This window comes from Mustela putorius, unplaced genomic scaffold (assembly GCF_011764305.1).
Source record: "Mustela putorius furo isolate JIRA1106 unplaced genomic scaffold, ASM1176430v1.1 tig00000095_pilon_pilon_pilon, whole genome shotgun sequence".
Classification (NCBI taxonomy): domain Eukaryota; kingdom Metazoa; phylum Chordata; class Mammalia; order Carnivora; family Mustelidae; genus Mustela; species Mustela putorius.
Window position 1 is genome coordinate 31,253,399 of NW_025421280.1, and position 14,137 is coordinate 31,267,535.

Consider the following 14,137-nt stretch of genomic DNA (forward strand, 5'->3'; position numbering starts at 1 on the left):
CGGGGAGCTCACCTTCGACCCCGCCCCGTGAGGCTGGTCTTCAGCAAGACCTAGCCGCTCTCGCCATAAGGCTGGCCAATCAGCTTGCGGAACACACCGAGGGGGAGGAGCGCAGGCCGGACAGGGACGAGCAGAAAGGTGCTTGGCCACCCACCAATCAAAGTGGGGCCCCGGAGCCGCGCGCCCCTTCCCCGCCCCTTGGTGGCGTCGCTGTGGAAACCAAGGGAAGCGACGGTTACCTTACAGGTGGGGGCGGGAGCAAAAAGTTGAGTGACAGGGAAGACAGCATCCGCATGGCGGGGGGCGCGACTGTGTGAATTCCCAGGTGGGCAGCCCCCTAGGTTATGGGGAGCAACCTGAAAGGGCTAGGTGCTGGGGGCGTGTGCTGGGGCGCCTGGACGGAGAGGCCTCTCCGGCGAGGGGACGAGGGGACCCCCATCTGTCATGAATGGAAGGGAAAGAAAGGGGACATGTATGACGAAAAGCCCCCGGGGATCCCCCAACTTACAAACCGAGTCCTCGCCCCATTCTGGGGGGTGCAAGCCCAGCCCCGTAGGCCAGGGGCCCACACCTGTCTACCTGTGCTATCCAGTATGGTCACCACTGGCCCTGGGTCTAGTGAGCCTAGAAACGTGGCTGGTACAAATCAAGATGTGCTGTAAAGGTAAAACACGCACCGATTTCAAAGACTTAGTATAAAAAGGAGAATGTAAAAAAAAAAAAAAAAAAACCTCATTAATAACCTTTTATGTTAATTAAAAGTTGAAATGGCGTGGGTGGCTCAGTGGGTTAAGCCGCTGCCTTCAGCTCAGGTCATGATCTCAGGGTCCTGGGATCGAGTCCCGCATGGGGCTCTCTGCTCAGCAGGGAGCCTGCTTCCTCCTCTCTCTCTCTCTGCCTGCCTCTCTGCCTACTTGTAATCTCTCTCTGTCAAATAAATAAATAAAATCTTTAAAAAAGGCAGCCGCATCTCTGCCTGCCCACGGGCCCTGTCCCCGTGCTTTAATAAACCACCATTTTGCACCAAAGATGTCTTAAGAATTCTTTCTTTAGTCATCAGCTCCGAACCTCACCCCACCGAACCTGACTTAGGTTCTGGGACTTCATCATTTTTGGCGAGCCAGCCAGGAGATTTGTGAGTCTTTACATTTGGACTCTGAGCTTCGGTGCAGAATTGGTGAGTACTTTCTCTCCTCTTCCTGTACTCTCATTCCAGGGCTTTTTCAAGGAGTATGGTCTTATTGGAACACTTGCATGTCAATTGCTCAGGCTGTAATCCTCTAGCCCGTGGCTACTCTACGGGGAGGAGAGCGTCTGCCTTTTGGCTGTAAGCTAGTACCCTGGCCGGAATGGCAATAAGACCCAGAAACTTGATGGCCTCACTCTATTCCTGTTCTTATAGAAAGTTGTCTCTCTTGGGCACGGGACAGCCAACTAAGTCACCAGCACGGCTGCCAATCTTAAGACTCCCGTGTGAGGTTTCCTCCTGAATGATCTAATGTGATCCCCTCCACATGCCCGGTCTAGCCACTTCTGGCCGCGGGACCTCCACTGGGAGCCGGCCGAAACCAGTACCCGATTGAATTAAAATGCAACCGGGGACCGTTTTCTAGGGAAGTTGGCTGTAAGGACCACATGTGTTGGAATGTCGCATAGACCATGATGGATTTCAATCTTTCTGTTTCTCGTCAGTGTCTTCGGCAAACCGCCTAAAGCTATGAAATTGAGTAATTTCCCTTGCCAAAACTTCTCTAGCGTTTTTGTGGGTTAATATGGCAAAACAGTATGCAGTCTTCAGGACATACGATGGCATGGCACAAGCATTTTAGTCCATTGACCAGGCACCCATCAGTAGCCTAGGGTGCGATGGGGTAGTGGAGGGACGCCGGCACCCCTCCAGGGCCTCTTAGGACACGAATGCCTTCTAGGGAAGGCAGGATGGTGATCAATAGCGATATCTTGAGGGACACCTCTGGTCGCTTTTGACACACAGGAACCTCTGACATATCCTGCGTGGGACGCTACCCAGGAGTCAGGGGGGATTTGGTAATGGACCTTCTTTACTTTTCTGGAAGCATGGCCTCAGTAGGCTTCTTCAGTTCCCAAGGACTCTACCTTGGGGTGCCTTTTAACCCACTGGAAATAATTTGGATTGCAAAACTTAGGAGAGGACTGAGCTCCTGTAACACTGCATGGCCTCAGTGGGATCTATCAGTTAGATCTCCTCTGCAGGAAACAGGGCAAATGGACCTAGGATACCTTCACTGCTCATACCTAGGCCTTCATTGCTCTGCACCAGGACCCCAGACTAAGGGGCTTTTGCGGAATGTGTTTGCCCAAATGAGTCAGCTAGTAATCTTTCTCCTGACATATTCGATGATAATTACGTAAATAAGCCTTCTTCTAGTAAACCCAGGTTGCTGGGCCATCCCTAGCAAAGGGGACTCTGGCTTTATTTCTCTGTTTCTCTTAATAGATGTGGGGGCTTCTCCCTCACTCACGTCCCGTGTTAATGGCTATAACTGGAGCCAACTGGGGTTGGTCTAACTCGAGACAGAGACTATAAGGAATATTCCCAAGCAGCTGCCGAAACTCTCTTTGTTTCGGGGAAGTTTCCCTGTGTTCTCTGGCCTGACTTGGACTGCCTAACCCCTTCCCCCTTGCTGGTGGGAAAGCATGGCGTCTGCTCCTCTGTTGGGGCTTATGAGCTCTAAAACCGGGAATCTTTTCTCTGCCTCCTGGCAGCACTTTGTTTCTTCTGTTTCCCCCTTATTGTGTTTCTGCACCAAGGTGCGTGCAGCCTGCATGACTAGCCTCTAGATCATGCACCACGGCTCCTTCTCTCTCCACTGTAAAGGAGCAAGAAGAGCACCCCTGGACCTAACACTCCCCACTCCAGATCTTCCCACGCATTTCTCAGGTAAACATTCAAAGTGGAGTGGGCCCAGGTGGAACATAAATCACTATTGGAACTAAGTTAAGTTTGTTGGTTTAATTAAGATAAGACGTGTCTTTGAAGTTACAGCAGTAAATGTGAAACTTTTATTCTATCAAAGTTTACTGAAGGTCAGATAAGCTTGTGTTACTTGTTAAAATTTGTTAGCAAAGAAATGACTAAACTGATGGTTAATTGTCTGTCTCAAATTTCTAATGGGTAATTGCTGAAGTAGCTTTCAAAGTCTTTGGTAACCTGAAAGTTTTAAAGTTTTGCTTGGATGACAAGTGGAATTAAATTGTGGACATCTAGGTCTTAACCAAACAGGATAAAATGCTAAGTCATTAATTACTGGATGTAGGTTTGTGCTTTTTTACTTACTGCAAAGAAACTAAGAGTATTTAAATCTGCTGGTAAACTTGTTTGCCACTTAACTGATTCATAAATTGCCACCTGAAGAATTCTGTTGTAACAGTTCACAATTGGTTAATAACTAAAGGTGTTTCTAAGAATACGAAGTTCTGCTTAGTGTAACTAAGACTGATGGAATAAAGGGAAACTCTGTATGTAGGAAAGTAGGAGATATGTAAGAAAGATTTAAGGAATGGAAATACATTTTGTTGAAGGTAAAGGAATTAATTTTGTCCTAAATGAGATGGTTGTTTAGAAGGAAACGGCTTGGGACAAAACCTGAATGCAAAGGAAAGTTGTAGAAGGTTTGTGAAGGGAAATCTTCAGAAAAGGAATTTTAGCTATGGTCAAGAATGGATTAAGATCGAAATTAATGGGTTTTAAAGATACATTGGTACAAGACTGAAATTGTCTCTGTTCAAAAGGACAATGTTTTCTTAGATCAATTGATCTGCTGTTAAGAAAATGTAAATGGTTTTCTCTTTGCCTACCCAGAAAAACGAGTTTCTATGTTCAGTTTTATCAGGTGTTTAACATCCCTAATTATATTTAGGCATGTGCTTTAAAACTTTCTAAGATTTTAGCAAATGTTGACAAGATTTAAATCGTAAATCTCTTTAACTCAGGCTTTTCCTTGGTATGTGAAGTTGCTCATGAAGTACTACTGAACCAATGATAAACCTTGGATTACATTTGGGAAAATACTATAACTATTCTAGAGATTCTACGCACTTCCTAAAGTTTTAATGTTTTGAGAGATCACCGCTTGATACTGTAATTATGGAAATGTTATGTGTCACAGAAATTGTAACCTGATTTCCTTGCAGCTAAATTGTAAACTCTCCTCATCAACTCTAAAAAAAAAAAAAAAAAAGTTGAAATGATATTTTAGATATATTGGATTAACGTAGATTATTACAATTAAGTTCCTTTTTTAAAATGCCTATTAGAACATTTAAAATCAGGATGTCTGGGTGGCTCAATCAGTTAAACATCTTCCTTAGACTCATGTCACAATCTCAGGGTCCTAGGATTGAGCCCCATCCATTTCTTCCTCTCCCTCTGTGCTCTCTCCCTCTGTCTCTCAAATGAATAAATAAAATCTGAAATTAATTAATTAACTAATTTAAAATCGCAGGCCAGGTTTGCATTTGTGGTTGTCTGTATTGCGTCACACTGGCTCTACTGGGCAGTGCTGGTCTGGAGTCATGCCATGCTTTTGCTCCTTTGATTATTTGTCTTGAGCAGGCTGGAGAAGTTGGATGCCACCACACACACACACACACACACACACACTCACACACACAGCCTCCTGCACACACTCAAGATTTCAGGACAGAGTTAGGAGCACCTGGCACACTCCCTCACCTTCTCTACTTTCTCCTCATTCCAGAGCCCGCCCCTGAGCCTTCATCAACTGTGGAACCCTCTGGAACTTAGAGGCCTGACATCAGAAATGTGGTGAGAAGTCATCAAAGGTAAATCACTGATTCACAGGGGAGCAGGGTGGGGCAAGGTGAGTCAATGCTTAACACTTAGTCATCCAGGTTCAGTTCTGGAAACTTCTAAAGCTACAGCTTTTGGGGACCTGTGACTTCCAGTAAAGGAATCCAAGGCTGTGGTCTTGAGAAACTCACTGTCTTTTTCGCCAGGCCTATCTGGGCAAAAGAGATGAAACCATAAAAGCGGTTTGTTTGGTTTTTTTAAGATTTGTATTTATTTATTTGACAGAGAGAGATCACAAGTAGGCAGAGAGGCAGGCAGAGAGAGAGGAAGGGAAGCAGGCTCCCTGCTGAGCAGAGAGCCGGATGCGGGGCTCAATCCCAGGACACTGAGACCATGACCTGAGCCGAAGGCAGCAGCTTAACCCACTGAGCCACCCAGGCGCCCCATAAAAGTGTTTTATAATTGTGCTTTCAAAAACACAGATCTTTTCTCTGTTGGCAGTTAGTGTTCACAGTATTTTGAGATACTTTGTGGCCTGACAGGCTTCACTCCTCCCTGCCTTCATTGAGGGGGACAGGAGGAACAATCACTTAGAAACAAAAAGTTAAAATCTTACCAAGTTGACTTACTTGAGACATCTAATTGTGAAGTACTGAGAGGCACAGTTGAACCCCTAAAATCCACCCAAGTTTTGCTACTTTGCCCTGTCAATTTCCAGCTTCTGTAATGTGGGCTGGGTCGGTCAGTGTGTCTTCTCTGTTGCTGTATTCCAGCTAGTTAAGGTGTGTGGGATCCAAACTGATGTCATTCTAGACAGAGGCCATGTACATCCCTACAGACTCAGAACATTCTGGAATTTACCCTTCAATACTGTTTTCCTGAGCCCCACACTCACTCAATAGGCACAAAATCATTCTGTGAACCTACTCTGCTGTGTGCCAAAAAGGGCATACCAATAATTTCCACCCTCTCCTCACCCACAGGAAGCTCATAGAAGGGCAGGACCCAGCTCAGAAAGGACAATACCCCCTTGTTTTAGATGGATATTGCAGGTGCAAGCACTCCTTATTGGTCTCATCTGGCTTCCAGTAACCAGGTTGTCAGCAGAAATAATATCCACCTTCAGAATGAAGACTGGCCACTTTGTTCCAACCATTCATGAGTCTGGCTTCTTTCACTAACAGAACCCCCGTTAGGGACAGCTAGACCCTGCTTCTGTCCTCATCACCCCCAATACAGTGGCTAATTCATAACAGTCACAGCTAGTTTGCTGAGCCAACTGCCAAAAGCCCTTTATGGCAATTTCCAAGACGGAAATTCCAGAAAGGTCTGGTGCTGTGGCAGTACTGAAGGATGAATGAGTGGGGGGCTCCTTTTATCTCAGATTTGGGGGAACCCATGATCATTTGAATGTTGAAGTTCTGGTGTGTCTATCTGTCTCACAAGCTCCTTTTGTAGTTCCCATGTGCAGGTAAGGTAGGATCTTGATTTCTCTGGGAACCTGGCTTGGCTTGTTTTGGGGTATGTGATGGAGCTGGTTCGCGCTGTGTGAGAGAAAGTAAAGCCTAGACCAGACAAGCCAGGGCTGAGTAGCAACTTTCCACTGTGTCAGGAACCCCAGAGAGAGGCTTCCCAAGTTTTACCCAGTCTTACCTTTTTTGTTTTTAGGTCCATAGAATTATTTTTTATTGAGCTGTAATTTACATACAGTGAAATTTACCTTTTTTAGTGTACAGCTCTGAATATATACAGTTGTGTAACTAACATAACAGTCCAGATACAGAGCATTTCCATCATCCCCCCCAAATTCCCCTGTCTCCCTTTGTAGCACATCCCAGCCCCCAGTGATCTGCTTTCTGCCCTAACACTTTTACCTTTTCCAAAATGCCTTATAAAATGGAATCACAACAGTACGACTCAGACAGCCTTTTGAGTCTGGCTCCTTTCACTAACATAATGCATTTGAGGTTCGTCTGCATTGTTTTCTGTACCAGTAACTCAGTCCTTTCTTATGGCTGAATACTATTCCATCATGTGGCTAGGTCACAGTTTGATTATCCCCCACTGAAGCACATTTAGGTTTTAATGGCTGTTGATAATTACAAATCAAGCTTTGATAAACATCTGCTCATGGGCTTTTATGTAAACACAGGTTTTTATTTCACGTGGGTATTCCAGCCAGGGGTGGAATTGTTGGTTTATATGGTTGTAGTGCTTTTGAAGGTCTTTTTGATGAAGAGAAGCAGAGTTGAAAACAGTAGTGATCATTTATTTAAAATGAAGGCTTTATCATCATCTGAATCACATTGTACACAAGCTGAGTGCTTACCATAAATACTGAGTGTGCTAAACACTTTACATTTCAGCATTTTGCTCACGGTGACCTCATGCAGCAAGTCACATGACCTCTCAGAGCCTCAGTTTTCCCACCTGCAAAATGCAAGTAACATTAGGCCAACCCCACAGGATTATTGCAAGGAGTGAATGAATTAATACATATGGAACACTTAGAGCCAGACTGGCACATAGTAGGGTCGTGTCAGTGTCAGCTGTCATTATAATGTTCATATGGTTGTAGTGTAATGGCCCCTCTTAATTTCATCCTCATAGCAACCCTGGGAGTTAAGATCTATTCTTATCTCCATTTTATAGAGGACACACCTAATGTTCCAAGAGATCAAGCACATTACGCAAGATCACACAGGCTGTAAATAAGTAAATAGTGGGTCCCAGATTTCAGCTGAGGCTGAATGACTCCAGACTCACCTGTATTGTTCCTACATCAGTCAGGGTTCTCCCAAAGAAACAGAACCAGGATATACGTGTTTGTGAGTATGTGTGTGTGTGTGAATAAAAGGTGTATTTCAAGGCATTGGCTTACATGATTAGGGGTGCTACCTAGGCAAGTCTGAAATCTGTAGGGCAAAACAGCAGGCTAGAAACTCCTGGCCAGGAACTGACACTTCTTCCTCAGAGAAATCTCGGTATTATTTGCTTTTAAAACATTTCCACTGATTGGACAAGACCCATCCCCATTATCCAAGATCATCTACTGTACTTAAGTCAACTGATTATAGACATTAACTTAACCACATCTACAAAATACTTTCACAACAACACTTAGATTTGTGTTTACTTGAACATCTGGGTACCAAAGCCCAGCCAAACCGATGCATAAAATTAAACCATCCCATCTTCTCTGAGTTGAGAGCTCAGGATCTGCTGAGGTTTCTGTGGAGGCCACTTTTCCAGTAATGTTTTGAAGTGTCCAGTGAATGTCCAGGGCAAAAAAATCCTAAGGAGAGGTGTTGGGGTTATACTGTGTAGTTTGGGTGGGCAGACAAAAATTCTCAAACATGACCCTGGCTTACCTAGGAAGGGGGAGTTCCCAACCCTAAGTTTGCCTCCAAATACAAAGATGCCCAACACCTTTGGAGGTCTTCACATCTGTAACTCTAGATTAAATTTATACCATAAAATACTAGCATGTAACCATGAGGAAGTTCACAAATGCTGGGTTTTCCTTCGTAATAAGAACTCTTCTGCTATTTATTTATGTAACTTATTTTTTATTTATGAAACTTTTAAAAATTTGAATTATTTTCCCCTTATGATGGTTCAGGGCCCCTGCTGTACTATAGTTATGGATGCCCAGGCCAGACCCATCATCCTCCCAGGTTGGCCAGTGTGTGTACTAACCCAGTCCTTACTGACATGGTTACCGTTGGTGAGGTCAGTGAGTGGCCAAGGATCGCCAGCACCCCCCAACTGGAAAGCGGGGGGAAATCCATGGTCTTGTTTCTCAGAAGTCTCAGCTTACACCAAGGCAGCAGTCACCAGAAGCATTTTGCTGTGGTGCTGCCAGGAAGGGGGTGGCTCAGTAGCCCATCATTCACCGAGATGGTTAGTCACCCCTTCAATAATACTTCCTCTGTGCCAGGTCTGTCTTGCACACTACAAATGTCGACTTCATGAGGCAAGTACAACTGCTATCCTTATTGTACAGATGAGGGAACTGAGGCCCCAGATGGTTCAGTAACCAGCCCAAGGTCATGCAGCCAGAAGTGCTGAACTGGGAATGAAACCTACTGTCTGGCTCCAGAGCCAGCATCACACCACCCTCACCTCCCAGGCAGCTCTTCCAGGAACCTCCCACCCCAACCACCACCACTGCCTACCCCTTCTTCCCTATGGCTTCCTCCGTTGGTACCCCTTTCTGAGCCTCCTGTCCCCATCAGTCCTGCCTTTGACCACAGGCACCCGAGACTCTCAGAGCCAAAGGGGAATCATAGACCCTGAGAGGTGTATGACACACCCATGCCACCCCCCAAATCATAAATGTAGTGGGGAGAAAAATGAAGCAGGTGCATTAAAAACAGGCAGGAATATTTATGAAGTGTCCACTGCGACTGGATGCCAGATACTGTTCCAGTATCTGGGTTCTGGCAACTGCAGGCTGGGAGGGAGATGGATTTAGCATGAAAACCAAAGAACAGGATAATTTCAGATTTCAGTGACAGGTGTTCTTGAGAAAAAGGTAAAGTGAAAGGCATAAGGAGCCTTTTCCCCGGAGAGAAGATCACTCCGGGGAGGTGAACTTTTGTCCCGGGGCCTCACCTTGCGTTATAGGAACCTGTATGGTGAGGACAGGGACGGTTCTGGGACTCATTGCATTCTCCCCACAGCCAAGAGAAGAGGGCGGGTGGGTATTTTTCTTCCCTTGTTACAGAAGTCGGGGTAGGGGGGAACCTAGGGCAAGGCAATGTTAGCCAGCTTTCTCAGAATCACCTGGAGAGAGAACCCTCATTCTCAGAGCCCGATGAGAAGCCGGAGAGCAGTTCTACTGTCACCGGGGAAGAGCGGGGCAGCCCTAAGGGGAGGGGCCACATCCGGCCCGCCCCTTCCCGAGAGGTGTGCCGTAACCTATTGACCCAGGCTGGGGACAACACACGCGGCCGACCGGGGTCCGCGAAGGCAGTGAAAAAAGGTCGCGATTGGCTCCCCGTCAAGTGGGCGGGGCCCTCGTCGCTCAGTGCGCGCGCCGCGGGGAGGCGTTGCCGGGGGCGGAGAGGGAAGGGGCGTGGCCGCGCGCGGGCAGCCGTTGGCGGCTAAGCCCCGCCCCGGACGTCGCGCGTCGCCGACTGGGAGGCGGCGATTGGTCGGAGCGGTGCGGAGGGCGGGGCAGAAGGTTCTGGAGGGGGCTGGCGGGCTCTGGAAGCTTCCGCCGGACGGGTATATAGAGTCCGGGACGGGGCGGCGGCGAAGCCGGAGTACGGCGACAGCTGGGCGGCGGGCCGTAGGCGGGGACTATGGGCAAGGACTATTACCAGACGCTGGGCCTGGCCCGTGGCGCGTCGGACGAGGAAATCAAGCGGGCTTACCGCCGCCAGGCGCTACGCTACCACCCGGACAAGAACAAGGAGCCCGGCGCCGAGGAGAAGTTCAAGGAGATCGCCGAGGCCTACGACGTGCTCAGCGACCCGCGCAAGCGTGAGATCTTTGACCGCTACGGGGAAGAAGGTGCGTGCGCGCGCGGCTAGGGGCGCGCCCCCGCCGTTTGACAGGAGGGAGAACCGAGGCCCGGCGGCCGGGCTGTAGCGTCCCCAGGGGACGTCCCGGGCCCGGTGGGCGAGAGGCCCCCGCCCTCCGGCCACGCGGGCCTCCGCCCTCGGATTGGCGGCCGCCGGATGGGAGGAGGAGTCCTGGCAGCGCAGCTCGCCCAGAAGCTTCTAGCATGTCTGCGGTTGCCCCTCCCTAGGCGCCTCCACCCACGTCCCCAAGCGGTCCCAGGGGTGCGGATGCGACGCAGTGGGGACCGAGGCCGAGCCGGGCCGGTGTCATCGCGGCCCCGGCAGTCCGGAGCTCACCTGGGCCGAGGTGGCAGGCCTAGCAACCAGGGTCGCAGGGTGGGGCTTGTGGCTGCGCGTAGGGCTTGACCTGCGATCGGCGAGCCTGCGGATGAGCGCACCGATTAGCGCCGACCTCACTCCGGGGCCCCTGTGAGGGCGGAGTGAGATAATTCCTGTAAAGTGCTTATCTAACCTGGTGCCAGGCACGTAGATGGCAGCCAGCGCCCGAACGCAGTCCAGGTGTAGAGGAACCCGCCTCGGCCCGGCCGCAGCGGCACAGGCCTCTGAGGCCCAGAGAAGGAAGCTGTCTTGTCCAGTTGCCCGTGGATGACTCAGACTGGTTTCTGTGCTGAGTCTTAAGAAATGAAGTGGGTTTTTATGTAAGGATGGTGGCAATTAGTGCCAGGATGTGAGAATTTGAAAAGCTGCGTTTATGGTTTTGCTTTCATTTCTGCTCCTCACACATTCCTAGCTCTTGAGTATTTCTGAGAGTAAACACTTACTGAGCGCTGATCGTGGAGCGTGCCTTTTTCAGCTGATCTCTTAATAAATTTTTTGTAAATCTTAATGTATTTGTAGGGATAATAGGTTAGTCAAGAAGTGCTGGGAATTCCGTGTCCTCTAGAGAGGGCGCTTGAGTCCTTTACCCCTGTTCTGGCACGCTGAAGCACCTGGAGGGGGGAGTCTAATTCTGACTTAGGGTTCTTTACTCTTCCTGACAGGCTGAAAAAAAAAAAAAATTCCTCCCACCCCCCCACCCTTAATGGTTCTCAAGTTTTTTCCTTAGTGAAAGCACCTAGAGAGAAAGGGTGGGGGAGGCAGGGGAAGAGAAGCTCACCACCATCTCATTTCTTCTGATTTTGCTTTTCAGGTCTAAAGGGTGGTGGCCCCAGTGGTGGGAGCAGTGGTGGTGCTAATGGTACCTCTTTCAGCTACACATTCCATGGAGATCCTCATGCCATGTTTGCGGAGTTCTTCGGTGGCCGAAATCCCTTTGACACCTTTTTTGGGCAGCGGAACGGGGAGGAAGGCATGGACATTGATGACCCGTTCTCTGGTTTCCCCATGGGCATGGGTGGTTTCACCAACATGAACTTTGGCCGTTCCCGTCCTGCCCAAGAGCCCACCCGAAAGAAGCAAGATCCCCCTGTCACCCACGACCTTAGGGTCTCTCTTGAAGAGATCTATAGCGGCTGTACCAAGAAGATGAAAATCTCCCATAAGCGGCTGAACCCCGATGGAAAGAGCATTCGCAACGAAGACAAGATCTTGACCATCGAAGTGAAGCGGGGGTGGAAAGAAGGGACCAAAATCACCTTCCCCAAGGAAGGCGACCAGACCTCCAACAACATTCCAGCTGACATTGTCTTTGTTTTAAAGGACAAGCCACACAATATCTTTAAGAGAGATGGCTCTGATGTCATTTATCCAGCCAAGATCAGCCTTCGGGAGGTAGGATACTAATAAGTATGGTAGTATGTATGGAGGGAGATTGTTGGATTTTGAAGTCGTTGGATGTTTGCTTGACAGATATGTCTGAGCACTTTGGAGCCAGGCTTGGGGGTTACAGCAAAAACGAGACTGACCAGGGCTCTGTTTTTCCAGAGTTTTCCATATCTGGGGGCAAGGTCTTAGCTACAGGGGCCTGGTGGTGCTTCCCCCTACATTAAATGGCTTCTGGACGGGAGTTGAGCATCCTAAATACCTTCCATCTAACGTTCTGTCTTTGCTCTCTAAGGCTCTGTGTGGCTGCACAGTGAACGTACCCACTCTGGACGGCAGGACCATACCCGTTGTGTTCAAAGATGTCATCAGGCCTGGCATGCGGCGAAAAGTTCCTGGAGAAGGCCTCCCCCTCCCCAAAACGCCCGAGAAACGCGGGGACCTCATTATTGAGTTTGAAGTAATCTTCCCTGAAAGGATTCCCCAGACGTCAAGAACCGTACTTGAGCAGATTCTTCCAATATAGTCTCCTGTGTTTCCCAAGGACTGACCAGGGACCTTTCCAGAGCTCAAGGATTTCCGGACCGTTCCACCAGTTGTGGACCCGTGAGAGGGCGGGAGGGCCCAGGGAGGGCTTTCGTACTGCTGAATGTTTTCCAGAGAATATATTACAATCTTTCAAAGTCGTGCACTAGACTTAAGTGGTTTTTCGAGCGATAGGGCAGCTGGTGGTGGGGACAGCAGGAAAAGGCATTCCAGTCTGTTCCACTGGTTCCAGCAGCCCTCCCGGGATGGGCCCGTACCCTCCTCCAGGCCCCGCCCACGGTCAAGAGGCAGACCCACAGCTGGACTTGATGTGTCTGTAGTCCCTTGACTTGTGGCCATTGGGTGGTGCCAACCTGCCATCTTGGTTATCAGACCCTGTACACTCCTCAGTTTCTGTTGTGTGATCAGTTAGTGTTTTATTCTGTATTTGTCTCCCCTGTCTTGCTCTTCCCCTGAAGAATCCTGTTTTCTCTTTTGCCATCTCAAATTGAGAACCAACTTCGATTATTTTTGCAAAACTGCCTGGCTGGCACCCACAAGCAATACCTCTTGTTCCAGCAGGACCAAGGGAGCCAGCCTCATGTGAATGAGTTGCACAGATGCATCTCCCTAGAGGGTCAGGGACCCTGGACAGAGTAGGGGACCTTCTCGACCCCTGACTCTGAAGCCACGTGCACTCACTTATGGGTCACACTCTTTTTTTTTTTTTTTCTTTTATCTATAAGGCAATCTTTTGGCACACCTGGGGTTTACAAGTGCCCAGGTAGTTTTTCATTTAATGGACTCTGGACTCTTTCAAAAGGATCTGATCCTTTTGAATTTTGCACAGCTCTAGATATAATCCCTTTTGATAAAAGGGTCTTTGCTTCTGATTACAGGAGCACTGTGGAACGTCTGTAAATATGTTTTTATAATTCTGTGTAATGTTGGTGGGCCCTCAAAGGAAACCAGTCCACGGCAGCTGCTGCTCTCTGTACAGGGCCACGATGGAATTCAAAAGGAACCTTGGGAGTTGGGGAGGGGGGCCGGGTTGGAACAAGTGTCTGTTCCTTGCAGGCCAGTCTGGTGCTCAGACCTTTAGACTCATTGTAAGTTGACACTGCCAACATGAGACCAAAGCGTGTGACTTGTCAATGTGCAGCACGACAGCATTAAAGACTGATGCTAAACCTCAGGGGAGCAGTCCTGCGACTCTGTTTGAGGGTTTTGCTGATGGGTTGGGGCGGCGGCTGGGTGTCCCTCCAGATGCAGTCAGTGTGGAAGGGAAGGGCCAGGGAAGGCTGGGGGTGGGCACAGGCAGGAGAACTCTGCAAGGGAGAGATAAGTCTCCCTTTCTGGGCTGCATTGCAGAGTAGAGAACGTCAGCCCACCTGGACCTGACCCAGGCACCCAGAGAGCCCTGTGGATTTCAGAGCTGGTTTTAGGAAGGGTGGGCTCGAGTTCAGGAATTCCCTTTCCCGTCCTGCAGGGCCCAGTTTCTGGAGCCCAGGGGAGGTGCATGGTCTGC

The 14,137-nt window shown here is 48.9% G+C and overlaps 1 protein-coding gene across 2 annotated transcripts; it reads left to right on the plus strand.

Annotated features, from left to right (window-relative positions):
* Positions 1–217: 217 nt before the first annotated feature.
* DNAJB1 (DnaJ heat shock protein family (Hsp40) member B1) lies at positions 218–13,804 on the plus strand. Of its 2 annotated transcripts, XM_045082924.1 has the most exons (4): positions 218–325; positions 4,740–4,824; positions 11,513–12,093; positions 12,380–13,804. In XM_045082924.1, exons 3-4 carry the CDS (start codon positions 11,602–11,604, stop codon positions 12,608–12,610), a joined length of 723 nt encoding a protein of 240 aa, XP_044938859.1. In that variant the 5' UTR covers positions 218–325; positions 4,740–4,824; positions 11,513–11,601; the 3' UTR covers positions 12,611–13,804. The 2 variants fall into 2 exon arrangements, with proteins under 2 accessions (XP_044938859.1, XP_004748279.1); XM_004748222.3 differs by lacking the exons at positions 218–325; positions 4,740–4,824 and adding an exon at positions 9,975–10,312.
* The last annotated feature ends 333 nt before the right edge of the window (positions 13,805–14,137 follow it).